Source organism: Lepisma saccharinum, chromosome 1 (genome assembly GCF_977018435.1).
Source record: "Lepisma saccharinum chromosome 1, izLepSacc3.1, whole genome shotgun sequence".
NCBI classification, from domain to species: Eukaryota; Metazoa; Arthropoda; class Insecta; order Zygentoma; family Lepismatidae; genus Lepisma; species Lepisma saccharinum.
In genome coordinates, this window is record NC_139229.1 from 73,525,625 (window position 1) to 73,547,753 (window position 22,129).

General features: G+C 37.0%; 1 protein-coding gene across 4 annotated transcripts in view; it reads right to left on the minus strand.

Annotated features, from left to right (window-relative positions):
• The window catches only part of LOC145996471 (very long chain fatty acid elongase AAEL008004-like), a 95,829-nt gene that overhangs the window by 34,680 nt on the left and 39,020 nt on the right, over positions 1-22,129 (minus strand). For all 4 annotated transcript variants that reach the window (XM_083132970.1, XM_083132986.1, XM_083132962.1 and 1 more), the window contains exons 2-4: positions 18,742-18,853; positions 10,950-11,110; positions 1,422-1,612 (exon numbers count right to left, since the gene is read on the minus strand). In XM_083132970.1, the coding sequence (XP_082989096.1) occupies positions 1,422-1,612; positions 10,950-11,010 (252 nt within the window). In that variant the 5' untranslated portion in view covers positions 11,011-11,110; positions 18,742-18,853. The remainder of the gene's footprint in view (positions 1-1,421; positions 1,613-10,949; positions 11,111-18,741; positions 18,854-22,129) is intronic.

The following is a 22,129-nucleotide window of genomic DNA, read 5'->3' on the forward strand; positions in this document are numbered from 1 at the left end:
GTGGAGAGTGTTAGGAGAAGGGGACAAGATTGGAAGACTGTAGAAGGAGAGGAGTTGTGGAAATAGAAAGGCTTGACTTCTATGCCGACCCAGCCAGAGGCAGAAAACAGTGAAGGATGATGATGTCCATTAGAATTATTCAGGTTCGAAAATATTCCATTCCTCAGTCGGCAATAGACAACAATGAAATCATAACTAATAAAAGGCATTATTATAACCTTCATATTGCATAATTTGTACTATGAAACTTTCTTAATGTCACTAGCACGATTTGTGTACAGAATCAAAATCAATCATTTTCTTTAATGTCTCTTACGCCACCAGACTTCCATTTCAGAAAAATAAAAGTATAAAGATCTGAGTTGACACAAACACACACAATAGCATACGAAAACAATTCAATGTTTGTACATAAAAATCATATACATTTCTGCAATAGATGTAATTAATAAAATCAACAGAGATGCAAGTGTGATTATTGATTTAAACTACTTTTCTGAACACTGCCCTGCAAGACAGGATGCGATCCCAAAGGTGTACCTGTTGGGAGGTGTGGTAATGAACATCAACGCTAATGGGGCAGTTTATCTTGAAAAATAATAAAAAAGGGATGTCAAACAAAAGAAAAGGAAGTAAAATATGATGAATATAGGTGCAGTCTTCAATACATTATATCCAGTACACACCTAATTCAAAATAATGATAACTGTAAAACTGTAATTGACAGTCGCTCTTGTTCATTGTTCATATGTATATCCAATATAACATGTGAGAGAGCTGTACTTGTAAACTTTCTATACAGCCACAGACATGTGAGAATTAAAAAAAATAATTCACTATAAATTAGTTTTGTTTCCCAATGACAAAACATGTGTATGTCTTTACCACTGTGCAGCCTAGTGACACATGTGTGTTGTATTACAACATTTTGAAAATTGAATAAATTCTATGTAAGTTTCTCCCGCCCCTTACCCATATGAGAAGTGGACACTAAAACTTTTTTTTTAAATCCATTAAGTTGCAAAAATGATGAATAACCAGTGCCAATTTCTCTTCTTAAATTTAGAAGCAAAACTACACCAGAACAGCAAAAACTCCATTCTCTTTATATATTCTTTCAATACTAAATATTTGTGTCATGTTTTGGGTGTCTTCTGCTCGTGCAGAAGAAAGAATTAAATGGTTCATTTTCCAAGAAATTACATGCAATTATGAAATATTTCACCACAGCCGTTTCTGCAACCTGTTCAACCTTATAAATGGTGGACATCAACGGAATATTATGGCAAGAGTAAAAAGTAACTTACAATACTATCGTTAAATCAGGAAAAAATAAAAATCACACAAAATGTTTTCTTTAAAAAAAAGTAACAATTTGTCATACATGCTGTTTAATATGTTTTAAAAATTCATTAACTTACCTCATAGAAAAGCCATGCACTAAATAGTACTTGCAAGAAATTATACACTATTAACACATTCCTTAGTTCCAATGGTTTCCTGTTTTCCATATACCGAGGTCCTAGCACTTTTACCAAATACACATAAAAAAAACATGCTCCTAATGTGGGGAATGGACTGTTCATGAGAAACCAGCCTCTCACTCTTGGATCTGGAAGAAGAAATCTGAATGTAAATATCACAGCTTTGTAAATACATTCACAACTTCAGATAATTAACTACAAATATACAGTTTTCAATTAAAAACCCAGTCATAATTCTATTTAGTCATCAAGACTGATGAAGTAGGAAAAGTGAAGTCTGCTACAGCAGTTGAAGGTTAATGTAATGGTTCAAAACTTCATTAATGAAAATATGAAATAATCAGCAATTTAGTGGTGATTCATTCATTCTTAGTTTTGGACTTTTAACCACTGTGTTAATCTTTCAATACCAATGTTTCGGAGGCTGATTCTGCCTCTGTCTTCAGGGTAGTGTTAATCATATTTAGTATATTAGTAGATTTAGTCAGTGGTCAGAAGTAGTGTGCTACTTGGAGCATCGCTACTGTAGCAAGCTACAAAATTTGTAGCTGTATATGTGCTACATTTTGAAAATTGTAACTGTATCTGTAGCAAAGCTACAAAATTCTTGTAGTTGTAGCGAATTATTTCTTCTCAGCATTTTGAAGTGAATTTTAAATATGGCAACAGCATAAAAAAAAAAAAAAGACATTAATGCTTACTTTTGCAGCAGGTTCATAAAGACAAAATGTATTACTCAGATCATGTTCATGACAATAATCATCCTTGAAAGAGTCAGTGAGATATAGTTCAAAATACTGCCTTCATATCAGTCTATTAAAAAATGTCCTTTATTCTCAAGAAAAATATGTTGATATATAAACACAAATAATCCTACCAAATTTTATTTGTGTATAGTTGTAATCATTAATTTTTGCAACACCCTAATTGCAATACTGAGAAATCAAATTTGAACTGATATGCCACTTACATAGGTATGTTATTCTCAAACACTATATTGAAAATAAGTACACGAAGTAGCACTGTTATCAACATTATTGAATGATGGGAATCATGATAATAAATAACAATTTATTTTCCAGTAAGTACAACTGATGCACTAGGGCCCTAGGGTTCTAACTTTGTTATGCATAAGTAGCACAGAAGTAGCGAGTAGTGAACAGTAGCAGCGTAGCGAGATACTTTTTGGTAAATGAAGCTGTAGCAAAGCTACATTTTTGGAAGAGTATCTGTAGCTAAGCTACTTTTAAAATGTAGAATTCTGTCGCTGGATTTAGTAGATTAACACACTACCCTGAAGACAGAGGCAGAATCAGCCTCCGAAACATTGGTATTGAAAGATTAACACAGTGGTTAAAAGTCCAAAACTAAGAATTTAGTCAGCTTCATTAATTTTGCAGACAACATTTTCTTCAAGTCATGCGTAGTCAATAAAATCTACAATGTACTGAACAACAATGTTCTTGTCTGACGTAAAAACATAAACACAGTTGAACATGAAAACATTAATAAACAATAATAAGTGTTGAAGCTTTCTTGCTGACAATTATGAACAGATTCTCTCGGGCTATCGACCAGAGTTAATGTCTCTCTCATCTTCAGGATATAAGTACTTCTTCAATTCTACCCTGAAGATGAGAGTGGAGTTAGCTCTCGAAAGCTCAGAAACCTTTCCAGAACTCACCTGGTCGATAGCCCGAGATAATTTATTATCTCAAAAAATATAAAGTTTGTTTTTAAGTTGTGTAAGAAGCAATTTAATTCTAGTCAACTACATTAATTTTGCAGACTACATTAATTTTGCAGACACATTTTCTTCAAGTCATATATAATCAATAATATCTATAATGTACTGAACAACGATGACTTTGTGTGAAAACCAAAAAAAAACTGTTGAACATGAAGTTAATTTACAACAGTAAGTCTTGAAGCTTTCTTGTAAGCTAATATGTCTCTCATCTTCAGGGTAGAAGTACTTCTTCACTTCTACCCTGAAGATGGGAGTGGTGTTATTAGCTCTGAAAAGCTCGGACACCTTTCCAGAACTCACCTGGTCGATAGCCCGAGATAATTTATTATCTCAAAAAATATAAAGTTTGTTTTTAAGTTGTGTAAGAAGCAATTTAATTCTAGTCAACTACATTAATTTTGCAGACTACATTAATTTTGCAGACACATTTTCTTCAAGTCATATATAATCAATAATATCTATAATGTACTGAACAACGATGACTTTGTGTGAAAACCAAAAAAAAACTGTTGAACATGAAGTTAATTAACAACAGTAAGTCTTGAAGCTTTCTTGTAAGCTAATATGTCTCTCATCTTCAAGGTAGAAGTACTTCTTCACTTCTACCCTGAAGATGAGAGTGGTGTTATTAGCTCTGAAAAGCTCGGACACCTTTCCAGAACTCACCTGGTCGATAGCCCGAGATAATTTGTTATCTCAAACCTAATAAAGTTTGCTTTTAAGTAGCCTAAAGGTAACACTGATCTACTGGACCTACAACTGTTTCAATATATTAGTGTAGATGGAGAATTTCCTCAGGTAGGCTAAAGAGTTGACAAAATACTTTGCTTTTGTTGTCATGCACACTAAAGTGAGAGTTTATCTATCTCTCTCTATCTGCATGTGCTTCTAGATCTACCCAAAATGATAGATTGTCATGTTAACATATTCATTGGCATTACTTGAATATTTCTTATTTAAATTATTTCAGTGGGTAGGAGAGGCCCTCCACAACAAATTTTGGCCCTTAGTAATAAATAGAATAGGGACATTCCACGAAAAAAGTGTTCCTACTCCATGTAAATAACAATCAATCTGGAAAATATTATTGTTTATAATTGCATTAAGGTTTAAATGAGGGCTGAGCTGATACAACTTTGAACCGGTACAGATACTCTTACAGATTCCCACAGATACAGATACTTGGAAATTGCAAAAGTTAAAATTTGTTCAAAATATTGAACAATATTGTTGTGTAAATATTCATCTCCAATTATGTTCATCAATTTACTAAGAAATTTGCTTTAGAAAATTTAAGAATTACATCAGAATATTAAAATACATATTATGTAATCACAAAATATAGTTTTTTGTGCAAAATTGGTGCAAAATACAAACAAAGTTTGAATTTTGCATGATTTCCAGGATAATTAGATTCTGCAAAAGTGTTGTGTGGCATTCTTGCGGACCATGTAAAAGCCCAATATGCCGGAAAAGTATCGGCTGGTATCAGTAGAAAAATTCCAACAGATACTTTCTGATACTGATACAAACATTTTTAAAGCGTCACACATGTGACATGCTTTCATTAATACTTTTAATTCATTCAGGTTATGCCCTCACACTCAATTTTTTTCATTTGTTAGCACTTCATAATTCTATGAAATAAATTCATTATGAATAATTTAATCCAATCACACATCTAGAACCTTACATTTTATGTGTATATGTCACACATGTAATGCTGGAATGATGCAATAGCAGCCCCTGCCCAACAAAATCCCAACAAAAGTGCTTGTGCACCCCTCGTTTTATGCTCTGCACCCCCAGATTTCCTCTCAAGAGTAATAATAACAATGATAATAACACATGGAATAGAGCAGGTCCATTCTTTGTGCATCTGTATGTAATAAAACTACTGTTACTTAATTAACAGTTGGGCTGAAAAGTTCGTAGGCTAACATAGTAAAAAATATTTTTTTGACAAAATTCGATTTTATTATTCAATATAGTTGCCTTCGAGGGCGATACAACGATTATAGCGGTCATACAATTTTTCGATGCCATTTTTATAGTACGATTTCTCTTTAGCCTCAAAATAGGCCTCAGTTTCGGCGATTACCTCTTCATCAGTGCTAAATTTCTTTCCAGCGAGCATTCTTTTAAGGTCTGCAAACAGGAAAAAGTCACTGGGGGCCAGATCTGGAGAATATGGTGGATGGGGAAGCAATTCGTAGTCTAATTCATATAATTTTGCCATCGTTTTCATTGATTTGTGACACGGTGCATTGTCGATTGTGAGCACGCGCGACACCCATTTTGTACACAGCTTTCGCATGTTCAAATATTCATGCATAATATGTCCAACACGTTCCTTTGATATTTTTAAAGTCTCAGCTATCTCGATCAACTTCACTTTACGATCATTTAAAATTATTTTGTGGACTTTTTTGATGTTTTCGTCAGTAACAGCCTCTTTGGGGCGTCCACTGCGTGCATCGTCTTCGATGCTCATTTCGCCTCGTTTAAATTTAGCAAACCACTTCTCAACGGTTGATTTTCCTGGTGCAGAGTCCGAATAATGTTTATCAAGCCAAGCCTTGGCTTCAACAGTATTTTTTTTCGCCAAAAAGCAATGCTTTATTAACACACGAAATTCTTTTTTCTCCATTTTTTCACAATAACAAAAGCTGCTTCACTCACAATGCTATATCTCACGAACTAATTATCCGGCAGCTGTGAAATTTATACACGTATCTTTTGAAGGTTAGTACTAAGTAAAAATCACATGGATTTAATTCTAGTAACGCCATCTATGAGTCAGCCTACGAACTTTTCAGCCCAACTGTTACATGATTTATCCACATCCAAATTTTCACCCCTCGCCCCTCCTTAAATTTTTCACAAAAGTCCAATTTATTGTAAGTTTGGAACTAAATTTGCCTTCGAGGGGTTCAAAGCGCAAATGGTGTAACTCCATTCAAGACGGTTTTGAGAAAAAGTCACATTTAGATAGCTTAGTACTATATTTAGGCACAAACATAGTGGCCTCTATGAGCAAAAACTTGAAACTTAGGATATACTTAGTTCTAGCACTGAAATGTTTATGCTTCACAGTTCTAAGTTATACATGTAACCATAGCCGTATATATAAGGGGAGAGTTTAATGGGTCCAAACCCCTCCCACTGCTTTAATAAACATTTTGCATTAATTGAATAATCGCATCAACAGCTGACGAAATCAATTTGAAAATATAACTTATAATGAATGGTGTTCAATAACTTTTATTTAATTCATATTTTCAGAATAACTAACAGTATGCATTATGTTCAAAATAATCTGTAAAATAGCAACATTTTCGAAAAACTATTCAAAATGCACATATATATTATATTATATATAATTTGAAAATTTTGCAAATAAAAATCTCAATGTACATAATGAAAAATATTGTAATTGTGCATGTCTATATGTACAGTGAGGTATTCAGAAATATTCACTGAAAATTGTCTAAATTCAATAATAATGTAATTATTAACCATTTTACCATTAGTGAATAACATCCATGGTCAATAGTTATTAGTTATAACACAGGCCACTGGGGCTCTGAATCCTCAAACCCCCCTAACCTTGAACTTACATCCTGTCTCCCCAAAATGGAAAATTCTGGATAAACCCTTGGGCAAGTGTGTTCATGAAGAATTTAATTTAGTAGCAGAGAGGCAGTACAGCGAGATAAATATGATACCAGAAAACCAGCTATCTAAAAGTGTTTCCGATAACTTTCTCAGGGTTCCCACATGAACTTTAACTGCATTTTCCCCTGAGTTTTCCAGAATCCTAAATTTTTTTCCAGGGTACTAAATACACAATACATTACTATTTTATATATATATATATATTTTACAATGGCCTATGGCGTATCTGTTTAATCACTAACAATACTGATCTGATATATTTATACATAGTGTGTAATTTAGTGAAATATTCTGCCATTTTGTTATTACTTTTATAAATAAAAACACATAATTCATGTCATGGTTTTATAAAGTAAATGTCTAAATAGGCAGCTCCTTTTCAAAGGCAAAACCTACTCCAAACACCAAGTTATGTTCATTAATTAACAGTGGCGTCTCGTCCCTTGGGGCTTGTGGGGTTTAGCCCCTAAAGAAAAATGGACGTATTGACATAATTATCAATCACCATAACGCATAACTATCACACAGTCTTTTAAAAGGCGATTTTTACCCACGTAAATTCATCGTCTGTTGCAATGGATATGACAGCGCTCCTAGCGGCATTGATGTCAATTATCGTTTTCTAGGGCACGTCGCAAAGGAAAGCGTGGCCTACACCCACCTACGCTATAGTGAAGGTCACGTGCTAGCAGAGAGAGGGGGGTAGAGTCCAATGGATTTGAGTGCTGATTCGGGGCTAGTTCAGTCGCGTTCGATCTCGCGTGTTGTTCTGTAGTGTTTTGGTGGCTTTCATTCGCTATGTTTGAGTGAGTTTGGCAGAGTTGATGTTCGAACACAAATTGATGAAGGACATAGGCTGTCAATTACAAGACACAATGAATTTGTCCGGAAAAATAGGCATATATTAAATAGAATTATCGATTGCTTAAAATTCTGTGGTCGACATGAACTTGCTCTACGAGGACATAATGAAAGAGTACAATCTTTAAACAGAGGCATCTTCCCAGATTTATTATCCCTTCATAGAAGAGAGAAAACTAAAGAGGGAACTTCGTGTTCTTTATTGTAGTGAAGAGTTGAAAAACATAAACTCTATCAGTAGATTGCATTCATTTTTTATTTAAAATTATTTAGATGTACCTTTTCAGAAACAGTAAAAATGACAAACATAGTTTTAATAACTCCAGTGGCAACAGCTGAATCTGAACGATGTTTCAGCACATTGAAGCATATTAAAACCTGCTTAAGAAATGCAATGGGACAAGACAGACCAAATGCCTTGGCACTTGCTTACAATAGAGAAAAATACATTTCAAACATAGAGGGCTTCAACGAAAAAGTAATAACAAAATTTGCTGAGCAGAAGAACAGGAGTCAACGTTCGTAGAAAGGTATGTTTCACAACAATACCTGTTTCTTTTGTAATCATGTGAATTGTCATTATATTTTAAATTCTTTAAAAAATAAGCATCGGCCAAATTTGAGGCCACGAGATGCCACTGTTAATTAAGGAAGTGAATGAACCATTCATCGAACATTCAAGGAATATTTGCAATTTTCTGTCAGGAATATGGATTATCAGTAAGCATATTAGTAAATTTTGTACAGTAGTTTATCATTATCAGTCAATAACGAAACTAGTTAACAAATAAAATAACATATTTCTGCTAATTAAGGACTAAGGTTTTTGTGGGAGTTTTCACACTGTATTACAGTACACAAAATAAATTTCCAACACATCATATCCCCACCCAATCTTAGCAACAATGCTGTGTTAACTTTGGAAGGTGGCTCCTCATGTGTTGTTCAAAGTCAACAACTTCCCCAGAGAGAAAATTAATTCATTTGAATTATTGTTTTAAGTCCACTTTATGCACATATAGGCTAATCGGGCTGGACCTACAGGTTAAAGTGGGATCTGAACCACTGTGTAATGAATGAACACATAAGTCAGTGCTAATTGAGCTGCGAAAGTGATAAAATGTTTGTGTTTAGCTTCCATGATGGAATTGGGAGACTACAAAAACCATGTGGCTCTTGTAGCACCCTGAGAAGTAGTAAAGTCAGGAAGTGAAATTTCGAAGTTCCTCCAGAAGTTTTGAATATACAAGTGGTTTGTGTGTAGTACTATCCAGTGTTTCATTGACACTGGAACAGCAAATGACAGGCTCAGACAGGAACAGCCAAACACCGTGAAATCAGTTCAGGCCTGTATGTGCATCATGTATGGAATCAATCAGTGATGGCCTGTGAACTGGACATTGCTAAAATGTCCATGTCTCGTGTGTTACAAAGTGATCTAGGACTGAAAGTTTACGAGCGACTTGTAGTTCACTTTCTCACAGCTGAGTTAAAGCATGAGAGGGCAATAACAGGAAAGTGCCTGCTGGAACATTACGCAGAAAATAGGCACAGAAGAATTCAGTCCACTGATTAAAAATGTTTGCTGTTGAGAATACTATCAACGTGCAAAATGACAGGGTGTATTCCAAGAGTTCATGAGAAGCTAGTACGAAGGCTCCAAGGGTACAGAGGCCACGCTTGTGGGGGAGGGGTAAGTGATGATGGTATCACTGAGCTCCATTTCTGGATGAAAGGGGTAACAACATCTGCTCGAGTGTACAAGAAGCCAATCCTGGAGACAATGGTAAGGATTTCAGCAATACTCTCTTTCATGGACTAGAGTGAAGCTTTCAGCAGGATTCTGCATCAGCTCATAAGGCTTAAACAACACAGCAGTGTCTTAAGACGAATGTGCCCAACTTTATTTCCAGCCCAGATTGGCCATCAGGCAGTTCAAAACTCAGTTCTCTGAACTAGAAATTGTGTTCTGCACTTCCACACATGGCTTGCTTGAAGAGACAGACACCCAAGTATAGACAAGATTTCATTCAAAACCTTGTGGCAGTATCTATGGTAAGACTGGGTGTGTGTGTGTGTACAACATTCTTGACAAATAGAAATTTATAATATCAATTAATCTGTGATGCAAAATATATGTACATTTAAAGCCTATGTCCCGCACCGTGACCATGCCTTGGGCTCCAGCTATGGGATGCACACAGGTTTGAATCTCCTGGGGGAAGCGTAACAACTTTCCTCCTGAGATTCCGGCCTGTGTATGGGACCGGTGGCCATCATGAGGAAAGTGGAGAGCTACGTATGAGTAGTGTAAGAAACCTAAAACAATGGCTGAACGTTCGTCATACTGACCACACGTCACCCTGAAAGTGATTGGATGATCTCCCAATGAGGTTGGCAGTCGGTAGGTAGGCCCTGCCCCTCATGGGCCGTTGCGCCACAGATTATTATTAAATTATCTTTCAAAATTGTTTGTGTAAAGCAAGTTACTGAAGTTGTAATAATTAGTACAAGAGTATATTATAGCCCTTCAGATTTGTTTCACTGGGATTCAGTGACTGACTAGATGATTTTCCCTGAGAATTTTATGTTTTTCAAATTTCCTGAGATTTCCAGGTTTTGTGGGAACCCTGTTCTGCACCATTTTATATGCCAAAAAATGTACAAAAGTATCCATATTGGCAGAAATATGTAAGTGGATAATGGACATCTACATTTGTAATGAAAAAGTTTACAAATATTACTGACATTTTTATAGGACAAGCAAATTTGTTCTCATTACTGATATTGAATATTGTTTACTATAAATAACTGTTAATTGACTGAGAAAATAACAGTTTCGAATGTCATGGTTATATTCTTCCTTGTTACTGATGTGTCCCAGGAACTAAGGAGAGTAGTGTAATGAAAGTAACTTGTTATTTTTTCGGTACTTGTGATGATAGTAACATGTTATGGAAATTACAATAATAATTGTAACAGTACTTCATTACTTTACGTTACTTGTGTTACCTTGATAAATTCAGAACTGGAGGAATCATTTGCCAGGATGAAACATACTGAAACATATATACCCAACCCGTACCCACGTTGGCATCATCAAAACTTTGTAACCCTAGTGTACAGAGAACCTGTAAACTGTAAATTCTAAATAAAACTGAAAGATAGGCAAATACCTCCATTCTTTTCCATAACTTCATGGTAGCCATCAATGATCTGTCTGATGAGTGCCGCCATCTTGGCAGTGGGTGTTGACAAGTGTTGCTGGTAACTGTTTACTTCCCCTGTCCAATGAAGGGTATGTCCAGGTGTCCACAGGGGTGATACGACACCTTACCTGCAATGGACAAGGGTAAATAAATGCATTGATACAAAATACACATGTACACTAATAATAATGTAAAGATATGCAGATACTAACCTGCAAAACTAAAAAAGAAAATAACCTTATGTAAAAAACGCAAATAGGCAGTTTGAAGATTTTTCTTCACAATTGCATTGTAGTATACCACATGGTTATGTGGGGTGGGTTCGAATAACACTCAGCACACCTTCACTCTACAGTGTGTCTCATCATACTGACTGGTGTGGAGCAGCAAACAAAACATAAGGAATGCTTAATTTTGTTTCATTCATACGATAGGTCTCCCCGATGCACCGTGGTAGCATCGTCGCATTGTCCCAGGTTCGATACCTAGTGGAGGCACATGGTGGGCGTGATCCCACTTTAAACTGTAGGTCCAGTCCCTATTGGTTTTGAAATGTGCCACAATTATTTCCGCAGACACTGGATACCATTCAATAAGGCTCCTTTTTGCCTCATTGTCCATCAATATACCCACATATAGGAAAGAAAATGAGGCTGTCGAGAGAGAGGCACTAGACTGGAATCCGCAGGAAGAAAGGAAACGAGACAGACATGGCGAAGATCTGTTCGTGCTGAGGCATTGGAGGAAGGAAAGAGATGGAATGCAGTGAAGAGAATTGCCATCAGTAGGACCAGGTGGAGATGCTTTGTTGATGCCCTGTGCTATGATCCACAGGGAACAACAGGAATTAAGTCAAGTAAGTGAAGTCCCTATTAGCCTTACTGTGCATAAAGTGAACTTAAAACACCAAACCAATCAATCAATCATTCATACAATATATTATTATATATGAAACTGGACCCAAACATATTGTTGATTTTCAAATAGAAGTGTAGGATTGCTAAGTGGCAGTCGTTAAAAGCAAGATTATTCGATCTTCTCCTCTACTGTCCTGCAATTCCCCAAACTTCACAAAATATAATATATAATTTGTTTGTCTGTTTATGTAAATGCCATTTTTATATTTGAATGTAGTTTTACAATGAGACTTGGTATAATCAACCGTGATAGGATATATCAAATAAGAATATGGATGATATAACCACTCATGCAGTCACATGTAGTATTTTTTTATATTCAGATAATATATTCTTTTGAGGATGCAAGATAAATTTCATGTAAAATATGTATCAATTTGAAGTTCTTGCACACTTTTTATGGTGGTATCGATGAATATTTGGAGCAATGTGTGGATATAAAATACTCTTCGACACAAAAATACAGCATAAAAAAATATAAATTCTCTGAAGTTTGGTCTATTTTTAAACAAAACAAATGGCAAAGTTTGTTTTACGACCATTTTATGCTCTGATTGGCTAGAACAGGACCTACAGTTGAAAGCAGTACAGTTTGAAACTGTGCAATGTGCCTCCGTCAAGAATAGGACCCTATTTCTAAACAACTGATTGATTGAGCAAAATAAGATATTTGGGTGCCTCAACCCCTGGGTTATTTTGCACCTGTCACATTACGTTGCCTTAACTAAAATCCACATTGTCTGTGAGGATTACAAATTCCTTATGCATGTTAAAAGCTGAAGCTGTAAAGGGGCACTCAGCACATATGAAGACAAAACAGTCCTACAAAAGATTAAGGATTGAACTGGTCGTAGGTCTAGACGCCAGAGCCTCATTGGCCTGCAAGAAGCAGTTGCCGGGATGAACTACATGGAAACAAGGTTGACTTTTGGGGGCCTTTCTAGAAGCCCCTTACAGCCCTATTTCTAAACAAATCAAGCAAAACAATGAAGGAATTACTGTCCAAAATATGCAATGTAATAATACCTTCAATTAGGTGTATTTCTAGGTCACAGTTTCCAATATGTATGCTGAATCATGGTTTGGGGGAGGGAATCATGCATCATATCATTACATCATCAAAAGTGAAGACATTGCATAAGATAGAAAACAGGTAAGTGCCTAAAGCGAGAGGCTCATGGCACTACGGATTTGTTCAGAATTATCATGTGGCATGTGTTGCAGCAAAGTGAGAACAGAAAGTAGCAAAATAAGCCTTTAATAGAAGTGTGCGTTGTAGACCTTTTAACAAAGACTAAAGTTCTTTGTGTGGTGCAGCGTTGTATGGCGCAGAAAACATGATCCAACACCTAGGGGTGTTAAAGTTTCTTATTCTGTTACGTTTTACAGCTCAAACCATAGGACCTAGAAACTCGAAAACTTGGGTTCGTCTTCCTCTTATGGCTGAAGCTTTGATTGATTCAACTGGATATAATTTACTTCGCTTTTCAGCCACTTTTGGCTAATCGTGAATGTGAGGATAGATAGTGATAAGATGGAATGGATGAGGACAGCACACAACCCAAGTGCCACAGAAGATTTTACTGACTGAGTCCAGACGCCAGAGCCTCGTTAGTCTACACTCAAGAGTGTACTACGTGGAAGTGAGATTGACATTTGGGGGCCTTATGTATGACGTATGCCCTCTTTACGAAGGGATTTTAAGGAATTCATCCCTAAGGAGGGAATTGGTGTTAAGGTTTTTTATTAAATTTCTAATGAGTGGAGGTGTACAGACTTCAGCCACGTAACGGTGCTAGTGTGCATGTAACACTAAAAAATTTCACATACCATAACATGCTGTGCGTGCTGTTGTTGCGAGGACATCATCTATGTCTTGCACCACACGGCTGAAGTATGTAAACCTCTTCTCATTCGAAACTTACATACTTTCTGCTTACATTACAACAAACTACTCAGAGATATGTACTTACATTAACCTCCTGTATATAACGGTTTACTTTTCTGACATCTCAAACGGATCACCCTGTATCTCACACATGTACTTATATTTAAGTCAGTATTTTTTATTACTATGCACAGCTTGTGCCACAAAATCGTTGCTTCTGACGCTGCTGTCGGGCATGCAACTATAGTAGCGAGGGTGGGGCAGTGGGCTGCTGCTCGACTTGGTACTCTCTTCCAACGTTGCCAAAATAACGTTTGTAACAAGCAGGAGCCGATGCTTGAGCCCTCATTCTGTATTGTTGACAACTATTGTAAATAAACAGGAATTTTAAGTGTTTTACAATAGCAAAAGCAAACAGTTCGGAGGTGCAAAATTGAAGAAAGAAAGAAAAGAATATTATCGTTCGGGTGACAGAAAAATTGTAATTAAAGGCTACAAAAAATGTCGCAAACTCTCGTTTGTTTTGACGTCGCTTCGGACTTTGTCAGTTACTTACAAGAAATTCACCCAAATCTTTCGGTCACACGGGAACATGTGGTTATTGCGCGAATATGGAGTATATGTTGAGAAATGTTCTGAAATATGGAAATAATATAATAAATAACAAAATGTAGAAAGGGGTTTTCAGGATCGTTAGTGACAATACTAGTGAAAGACATTCAAAGGTGATTCAAGAAGTAAAATATGAGCCAAAACTTAATACATGTAAAAATATGGTCAACAAAAACTGAATTTTTCGAGTTTACATGCCATGATACGCAAAGATAATACAAAATATAACTGATTTCAGCTTCATGCATAGACAAATATGTCTTTACAAATAAATCCGTTCCCTGGTTTTAACGGGCGAACTTATGCGAAGGGATCCGAGGAAGATGACTGCGTGAACATCGTCGAGCGTGCATGGTCATGTGTAAACACATAAACACGTGTCACGCCGTACGCGATTGGCTGAAAGGGAGTGAAAAAAATCAATCGCGGAAGTGAAGCCTATCGATTGCTTGGTCAATTGATCCCTCGACGCGGCTTGTTATTTACCCGCGTGACACTTTCGTCAAACGTTGCGAAAGCGGTTTTGTAACGCGGGATTTTCACGGGCAAATAATTTCTTCAAGTAAAATGACACCAGTGGCGATTTTTTGCGATGGTCCGAAGTCCGCAAACTCAACGGCTGCTTTGAAGTTGGGCATGTGAGAAGTTTGAATTGAATAAACATTAGACGAGAGAGGGGGAGGGGGAGACAGACAACTAGACCGTAGCGAAGTGGTCAACAAAGCGTGCTACGACGCCAGGGGTCCCAGGTTCGAATCCAGGCCTGGCCATGGCTGTTCTTCGTGAGTATCCCATCATCAAATCACTCATCCTCATCTTCGCGATTAGCCAAAAAGTGGTAGAAAAGCGTAAAATAAACAAGCAATGAAAATACCAACACTCTTAGAGACAGGGTGATTCTAAAGTAGCCATACATAGCATACAAAGCAGTTTTGTGGTTACACAACATGTTCACTATGACCCCGTTGCTGCGAATGAACATATTAATGCGTTTGACCCAATCAGCTTGCACTGCGTGCAGTGTCTTGACGGAGATCTTAGAACATGCTTCAAGAATGTGGCGTAGAAAAGAATAGTGTGCTCTGCATATCGACTTTTCAATCACCCTGTGCCACTGGTATCCTTCCAGGCAAACTCCACTAGCGAGCGTTTACTTGAATAACAGACCGGAAGCCTACAGGCTATAAGTATACAAATCAAGACCAAACATCAACTTGTAAGAAAATAGAAAGAAAAGCCATCTGCAGCTGAAATCAGAGAGATGAGCCATTTCTCTCGCGCACGGTTAAACAACGTGTCCTTGAACACAACTTTCTCTGTTATTTAATTCACTTTCTCAGTCATTCCTCAGCCTCTGGTGCGAGGTCTAATTTCCTCATCACCTCTTACTCATTGGAGTCTCACGACTGACCAGTGGCAACGGAAATTTTTTTACCAATGCACCGGAAACACCACACGTTCGTGCGTTTATTTATAAATTGTTTTGCCAGATTGTAGTTCTCCCATTTCTTCCCTGGGATTCTCAAAAACGGCTGTGTCGCAAAGCTGTTTTCCTGACTGGAGCTTTCACCCCCCCCCCTCCCTATCTGGAAGTTATCCAACGGGTAGTGTGGTAGGACATTCCGGTTAAGTGTCCTGCTTCTCTCAGGCAATGAAATTCTCCTTTAGTTGCTGAACGTCATGCCTCTGCCATGGCATCTCTTTGCCAGTCTATGCCAGGGTTGTTCAAGGTCTTGGAACCCGTAAATTCTAATGGGTTCTATTGGGTTCCGCTGCAGATCCGCAACCATCCCTCATAGTACCCAAATCATCAATCCCTCTCGTTCTTCAACTCTGCACATTAGCGTCGAACCGTTCGGTCGACTCATCACAGTCATTCCGAGAATCCCGGGTTCGAATCCCCATCTGGGAGAGGATGTCCTTCGTTCAGTGTCCGTTCATAGATTTCATCACATCACTCATCCTCATCGTCGCGAAAGCGAAAAGTGCTAGAAAAGCGACGCTCAATAACAAAAATCAATCAAGAATCGAATCATCCCGGAAAATACCATAGTTATTTTCAAATTTGAAAAAAAAAGAAGCACAACTGTGTTCATATTGTTACAGTTACAGTAGAATAACCGAATAAAAGAAACTTGCCGGCTGGAAAAAAAATTCAAAAAATAATAAATTTTCGATGATATGGGAAAAAAATATTACGACACGAAGCGCAATAGAACATACGCATACAAACCCGAAATAAACAACTATACTTCACCTGATTAACGTTAGTTTAAGAACCGTAACAGATGGCAATTCAACCATCTACCAAATGCAGTAAATGCAGAGAAGAACATGACAAGGTTCAAAAGCAATTTAAAAAAATATACATATATATTATTAAACCAGAAATGTTATAGTGCAAGTGAATATTTAGATTGTAAATTATAGAAATTTTGTGTTAATTATATATTTTTTTGTTTTGCAATGGAAAAAGTTAACTATATTGACTAATACATTCCCATTCAAATTGATTCCTACATCCAGGATTCCAGAACAATTCTAATAACAATATTTCTTTACACATTGATATACAAATTACACATATAGCCTTTTTTATGTATTCAAAAATGTTTAAACTACAAACCTTATGGGACCTCTTGTATATAGAGACCGAAATAGTGCATATTTTCAGTTGATCTGAGGGCAAAGTTCGTCAAGAACGCTTGTTACATATAGGATATTCCAAAAGCAGTGGCTCTTTATCATAAGAAATGCAAGATGTTTTACAAACGTATGTGTGAAATCATTGATTTTAAAAAAAAATCACAACTCGCGCCTTAGATATTCGAAGATGCTTATACTTCGGTAAAATAATTTTAAAGAAGTTATTTGTTACAGCGCTGTTTCGAACACACGCATATTGGAGCTTGCATTGGCATATGATTTATTTATTTTTTAAAATCCTTACTAGCGGCTCCAACATGCTTCGTTCAGATCTACGTTACACGATTAACTTTTACAAATGACCGATTAATTTCGTTTATCTTACTTCGTTTTTCTGCTACTTTTGATTAATCGCAAAGATGAGGATGAGTAATGATATGATGAAGGAACACTGACAAAGAACATCCACGGCGGGATTCGAACCCGGAAGACCTGGCGTCATACCGCGTTGTGCTAACCACTCCGCCACGGAGGCCGACGGTAGCCAAAAAACGCAAAAGGTATTTTTCACTCTCTCTTTCTTCAGATGTGGTTCATTTTTAGACTAACATAAGTTTTTACTTTCTGTTGTCTACGGAAATCTTTCTGGACAAACATAATTTGGACACCTCCATGGAAGGACAATATATGTCTCTCAACGAACTTGAAGTGGGAATGGCATGTTCAATTTCATATTTGAATTTTCTCTTGCAACGATGCCGAGCATTTTTGGCGGATTATCGTGGCAAATTTCCCAAACTGCGTCAAAGACATTAATACTTCAACGACTGTTGACTTTCAATCATTATATTATCATTAGGGAACGGATTTTAAGGTGTAGCACCTTTCCATAAACATAGCTGTTTTCATACCGATCGTTTGATATATGTATTTTAGGACATGAAATCAAGTAAAAAGAACGCACTTTGTTGCACCTTTTTGTGAGATTAGCGCATTTATCCCTCTTTGATGTTTCAGCACCTTTTTCCTTCATGTTTTGTTTAAAAAAATGGACAGAAAAATAAATGATTTTCACTCTTCTTGAGCAGCTATATAAAATCTTGTAGTCTTATTTTGTAGAGCAGAACGAGAGCTATAAAATGGTATAATATAATCACTGCAGCCCCAATAGTTCCAAAGATAATGTAGCAAAACCCACGAGAGAAACCACAAACTTCAACAAAACCTATTCGGCAGAACCACAGTTCTCTACGCGGTCCGCGCGCATTATATACACAAGGCGCATAACGTTGAATACATAATGTTGATGAAACTGGTTTAGACCTGACCTGAATTAAGGCATTTTATCAGCACCTTTTTGAAAACATTTTCAGAACCTTTTTTTATTTTCCCGACCATAATTTTACACCTTAAAAATCATAATTTGTGTTGCGTTAAACAATGAATTGCAAGGTTCCTCAATTTCAGAAAATTTTCGACCTTCACATTTGTTAATTTTCGAGATATCGAAAGGTCAATATAGTTCGATTTCTGCCTCTCGTCGTGAGACACGCAGGACGATTACTTAATTTATGCTGCATTGGGCTAATATTCGGACGATGTACTAACCCAACAAAAACGTGTTAGCTCTGCTAGTTTCTCAAGACACCGGTGATATGGGCAGACAGACATGATTAGTACCAAAAATTGACAATACCTTTGCAGCCTACTTGTTGCTGTTTCTCTTCTGTTTGACAAAAATATCCTTGATCTTCGTATACTGTTGGGAATTCACCGGTATTCTTCGTAAAGCTTGAAGTGTTAATTGCCTGCCAAAAGAGAGAGTAAAACTAATTAATATACATGAAGAGTGTACATATTACGCGTACATTACTTAAGTCACATGTGTACCTATATTTACTTAATATAATTTCCAAGGGTGCCCGTAGGATTTTTTCTAAGTGTGGGAGGCAGAGTCGTAGAAACGTATTATCATCATTACTGCTCTACTTATTATATAAATATATTTTTTAAAGAATACATACATTTATAATTTTCGTCTGGCTAAATTGTGAAGATGGTAATGGGTGATGATGTGATGAATGGACACTTACAAATATTCATGCCCAGACCCCTGGCGTCGTAGCGCGATGTGCTAACCATTCAGCTAGAGGGGGCTCATATTCTGCATATCTATACATATTTGCATAACTGTATACTTAACATATTAAACAAAAAAGTTATTTTTTATAGTTACATATTAGACTCAAAGCTTAAATGTACTTCAATAAAAATAATAATTGTTGCTGTAACAAAAAACAGTATTTTTGTTGTAAAATATCGATACAATTTCACCATTTGATTTACATTAACTCTTTCTAGAAATCTCACAGGGGGCAAGTGCCCCCCCCCCCCTGAGAGCGCCCTTGATAATTTCCACTAGAGCAGAAGCCATTTTGAAACGGAAAGAAACAACAGTGAGACAGTAGACTAACGTTAAAAAAACAAAACGGTACCAAGATGAAACAGAGTTGAGATACACAACACAATAGGATTGATTACTTATGTACAATTTTTGGTGGGTGGGTGATACAAAACGAATAAGAAATGAAGTTCTTATCTATTTGGTTTGGCTTAACTGTACACTCACCGGCAATAAAAATGGGACACCTAGATTCTGAAATACTAGCTTCCCTGAAATGCGTTCTGTGTGTTGTCTACCTCTGCGGCGGTAGTAGAGATTACCATTGGAAATTTGCTATTAAAAATCACTTATCGCCGTATAGTTAGGCAGCACGCATAACGCATTGCAGTGAAGTGAGTATTTTAGGATCTAGGTGTCCCATTTTTTAATGCCGGTGACTGTACGTATAAATGCAAAGCATGTCACAATGCACTGAAAGATATCCTAACCAACTACGATTTTTCACGATTTAAAACACCAACGCTGATTCCAGACGCAGTACATGGAAACGTAACTGCAAATTACGCGAATCTGGCGTTGCGAAAGGGGGATGTCAAACGGGTCAGTAGACCCCACTCACTTCTAAATTTAATGTCGTTAATTTTATTTTAGTAAAAAAGCAACAAAAAAACGATCAATTATATTATACGACCTATACTAATTATAAACGATAAAATTTACACACACTGGAATTTTAATTAAATTATTAATGTATGTGCGTATCAAGTAATTATTGTTCTAGAGGAAGAACCGAAGGTAAAATCAAAAATACGTAGAAATTAAGATGAAACTTCATTTCTTCATACTCTTGCACTTAATCCCAAGAATAAGTGGTTCCATGAGACAATTTACCAAATTTTCAGAATAAAAATTTTCATGCACATACGTTTCGTGACAAAAATCCCTCCCTCGACTTCAAGAACTTTCCTTAATAGAGGTGTGGCCGGCCCCCGTGGCGGAGTGCTTAGCACATAGCGCTACGATGCCAGGGTTCCCGGGTTCGAATCCTGGCTTGGGCATGGATTTTTGCAAGTGTCTATTCATCAATTTCATCATATCATCCATCACTCATCCCCATCTTCGCAAATTAGCCCAAAGTGGCACAAAAAGCAACGTAAAATAAAGCAAATGAATCAATTAATAGAGATGGATAAGAGTTTGATTGCTTCATTTATTTTACTTCGCTTCTCTGCCACATTTTGGCTAATTGCGAAGATGAGGATGAATGCTGATGAGATGAATGGACAATCACACATATATATGGAAGACACAACACGAGCCCCACCGAGGATCATAGGCGTAATTTGGTGGGGCAAGGGAGACACTTGCCCCCAGCCCCCAATTTTCACGTTTATTAAAATTTACATAGCTTCCTGGGACTTGAGGAGCAAAATAAAAAAGAGTAATTATTGTAATTTTGTAAATGTAACAGTCATTTAGCAAATAATTCAGGGTGATAATTTTACGGGATGGATAACTCTCGATTCCCCCCTACAAAGTTAGGCCCAAAATTCTATTCTGCCCCCTCCCCCAAATTTGGGTCCCGAGTTACGCCCATAAAGAGGATTACACTGGCTGTAATACCAGACACCAGAGCCTCGTTAGTCTGCAAAATGAAGGTACCACGTTTGATTGAATGATTTGGTTTATTCTGCTACTTTGACCAATAGCGAAGATGAAAGTGAAATTGATAAAGATACACTCGCAAAAAACACCCATGCAAGGATTCGAGCCCGTCGTACGGGAGGTTGACATTTAGTCACAAAGGGGCAAAAGTTTTAACAAAACATGACGATGACTTCGTATTTCAAAAATAGGAAGACAAAAATTTAAAGGGAAATAGTTTCGTCAGATATTGAATCACCTGGCGTAACGAGCAGAAGTCTTTTCCCGGGGTATTCAACTCTTGACTCTCTCCTTTCTCGTGGGACAGAGTCCCGAACCGCCTTTTACCAGTAAAGAAAGTTCTTTACTTGGAGCTTCAACTATTTTGGCCCGTTTCCAGATCAAGTTTTCTTCAATGGGAGGGAATTTGCCACTGACCAAGAGAGCGGGGAACCGGTTCCTTCGGCCAAGTGTTACAGGAAGGGTTAGAAGGGCGACAATCAAGCATTTGTAGGAATCCAGAAACGACGGAAAGCGAAGAACAGAGAGAAGCTTCCGTGTTTTACTTTCATTTCACAACGGATGGTAATGCGTAAACCTGGTTTTCAATACGTGCTTAAATAACATGAAGTTGTCCCCGAACCGAATGCATTTCCTATCGTTTCCCACGCAGGACGACGCAACGTAGAACGTCTGTTGTGGACAGGTGTTGCAGTCACGAAATGTTCAGAAGGTATAGGTATACTGCTTCTTAAAACGTTAAGGGGGAACCACATTTGCATTCACTTTGGATTATATTTTAATTGTATGGATTGATAAAATCATTTAATTTCTACAAAAAAAAAATCCATTGAGGGAAGTAAAGTGCGGTGTGGAGTTAGGGCGAGGGTGCGAAATTCTGGGGTGGACGGAGGATTTCCCGCCACCAACAAACTTGGCCTCAAAAATCCCCCACCAAAAACTTTGTGAGGGGAGTTTTGTTACAACAAACAAAAGATAAGCAATTACTTTTAATTTCAAATATACTGTACTAAGA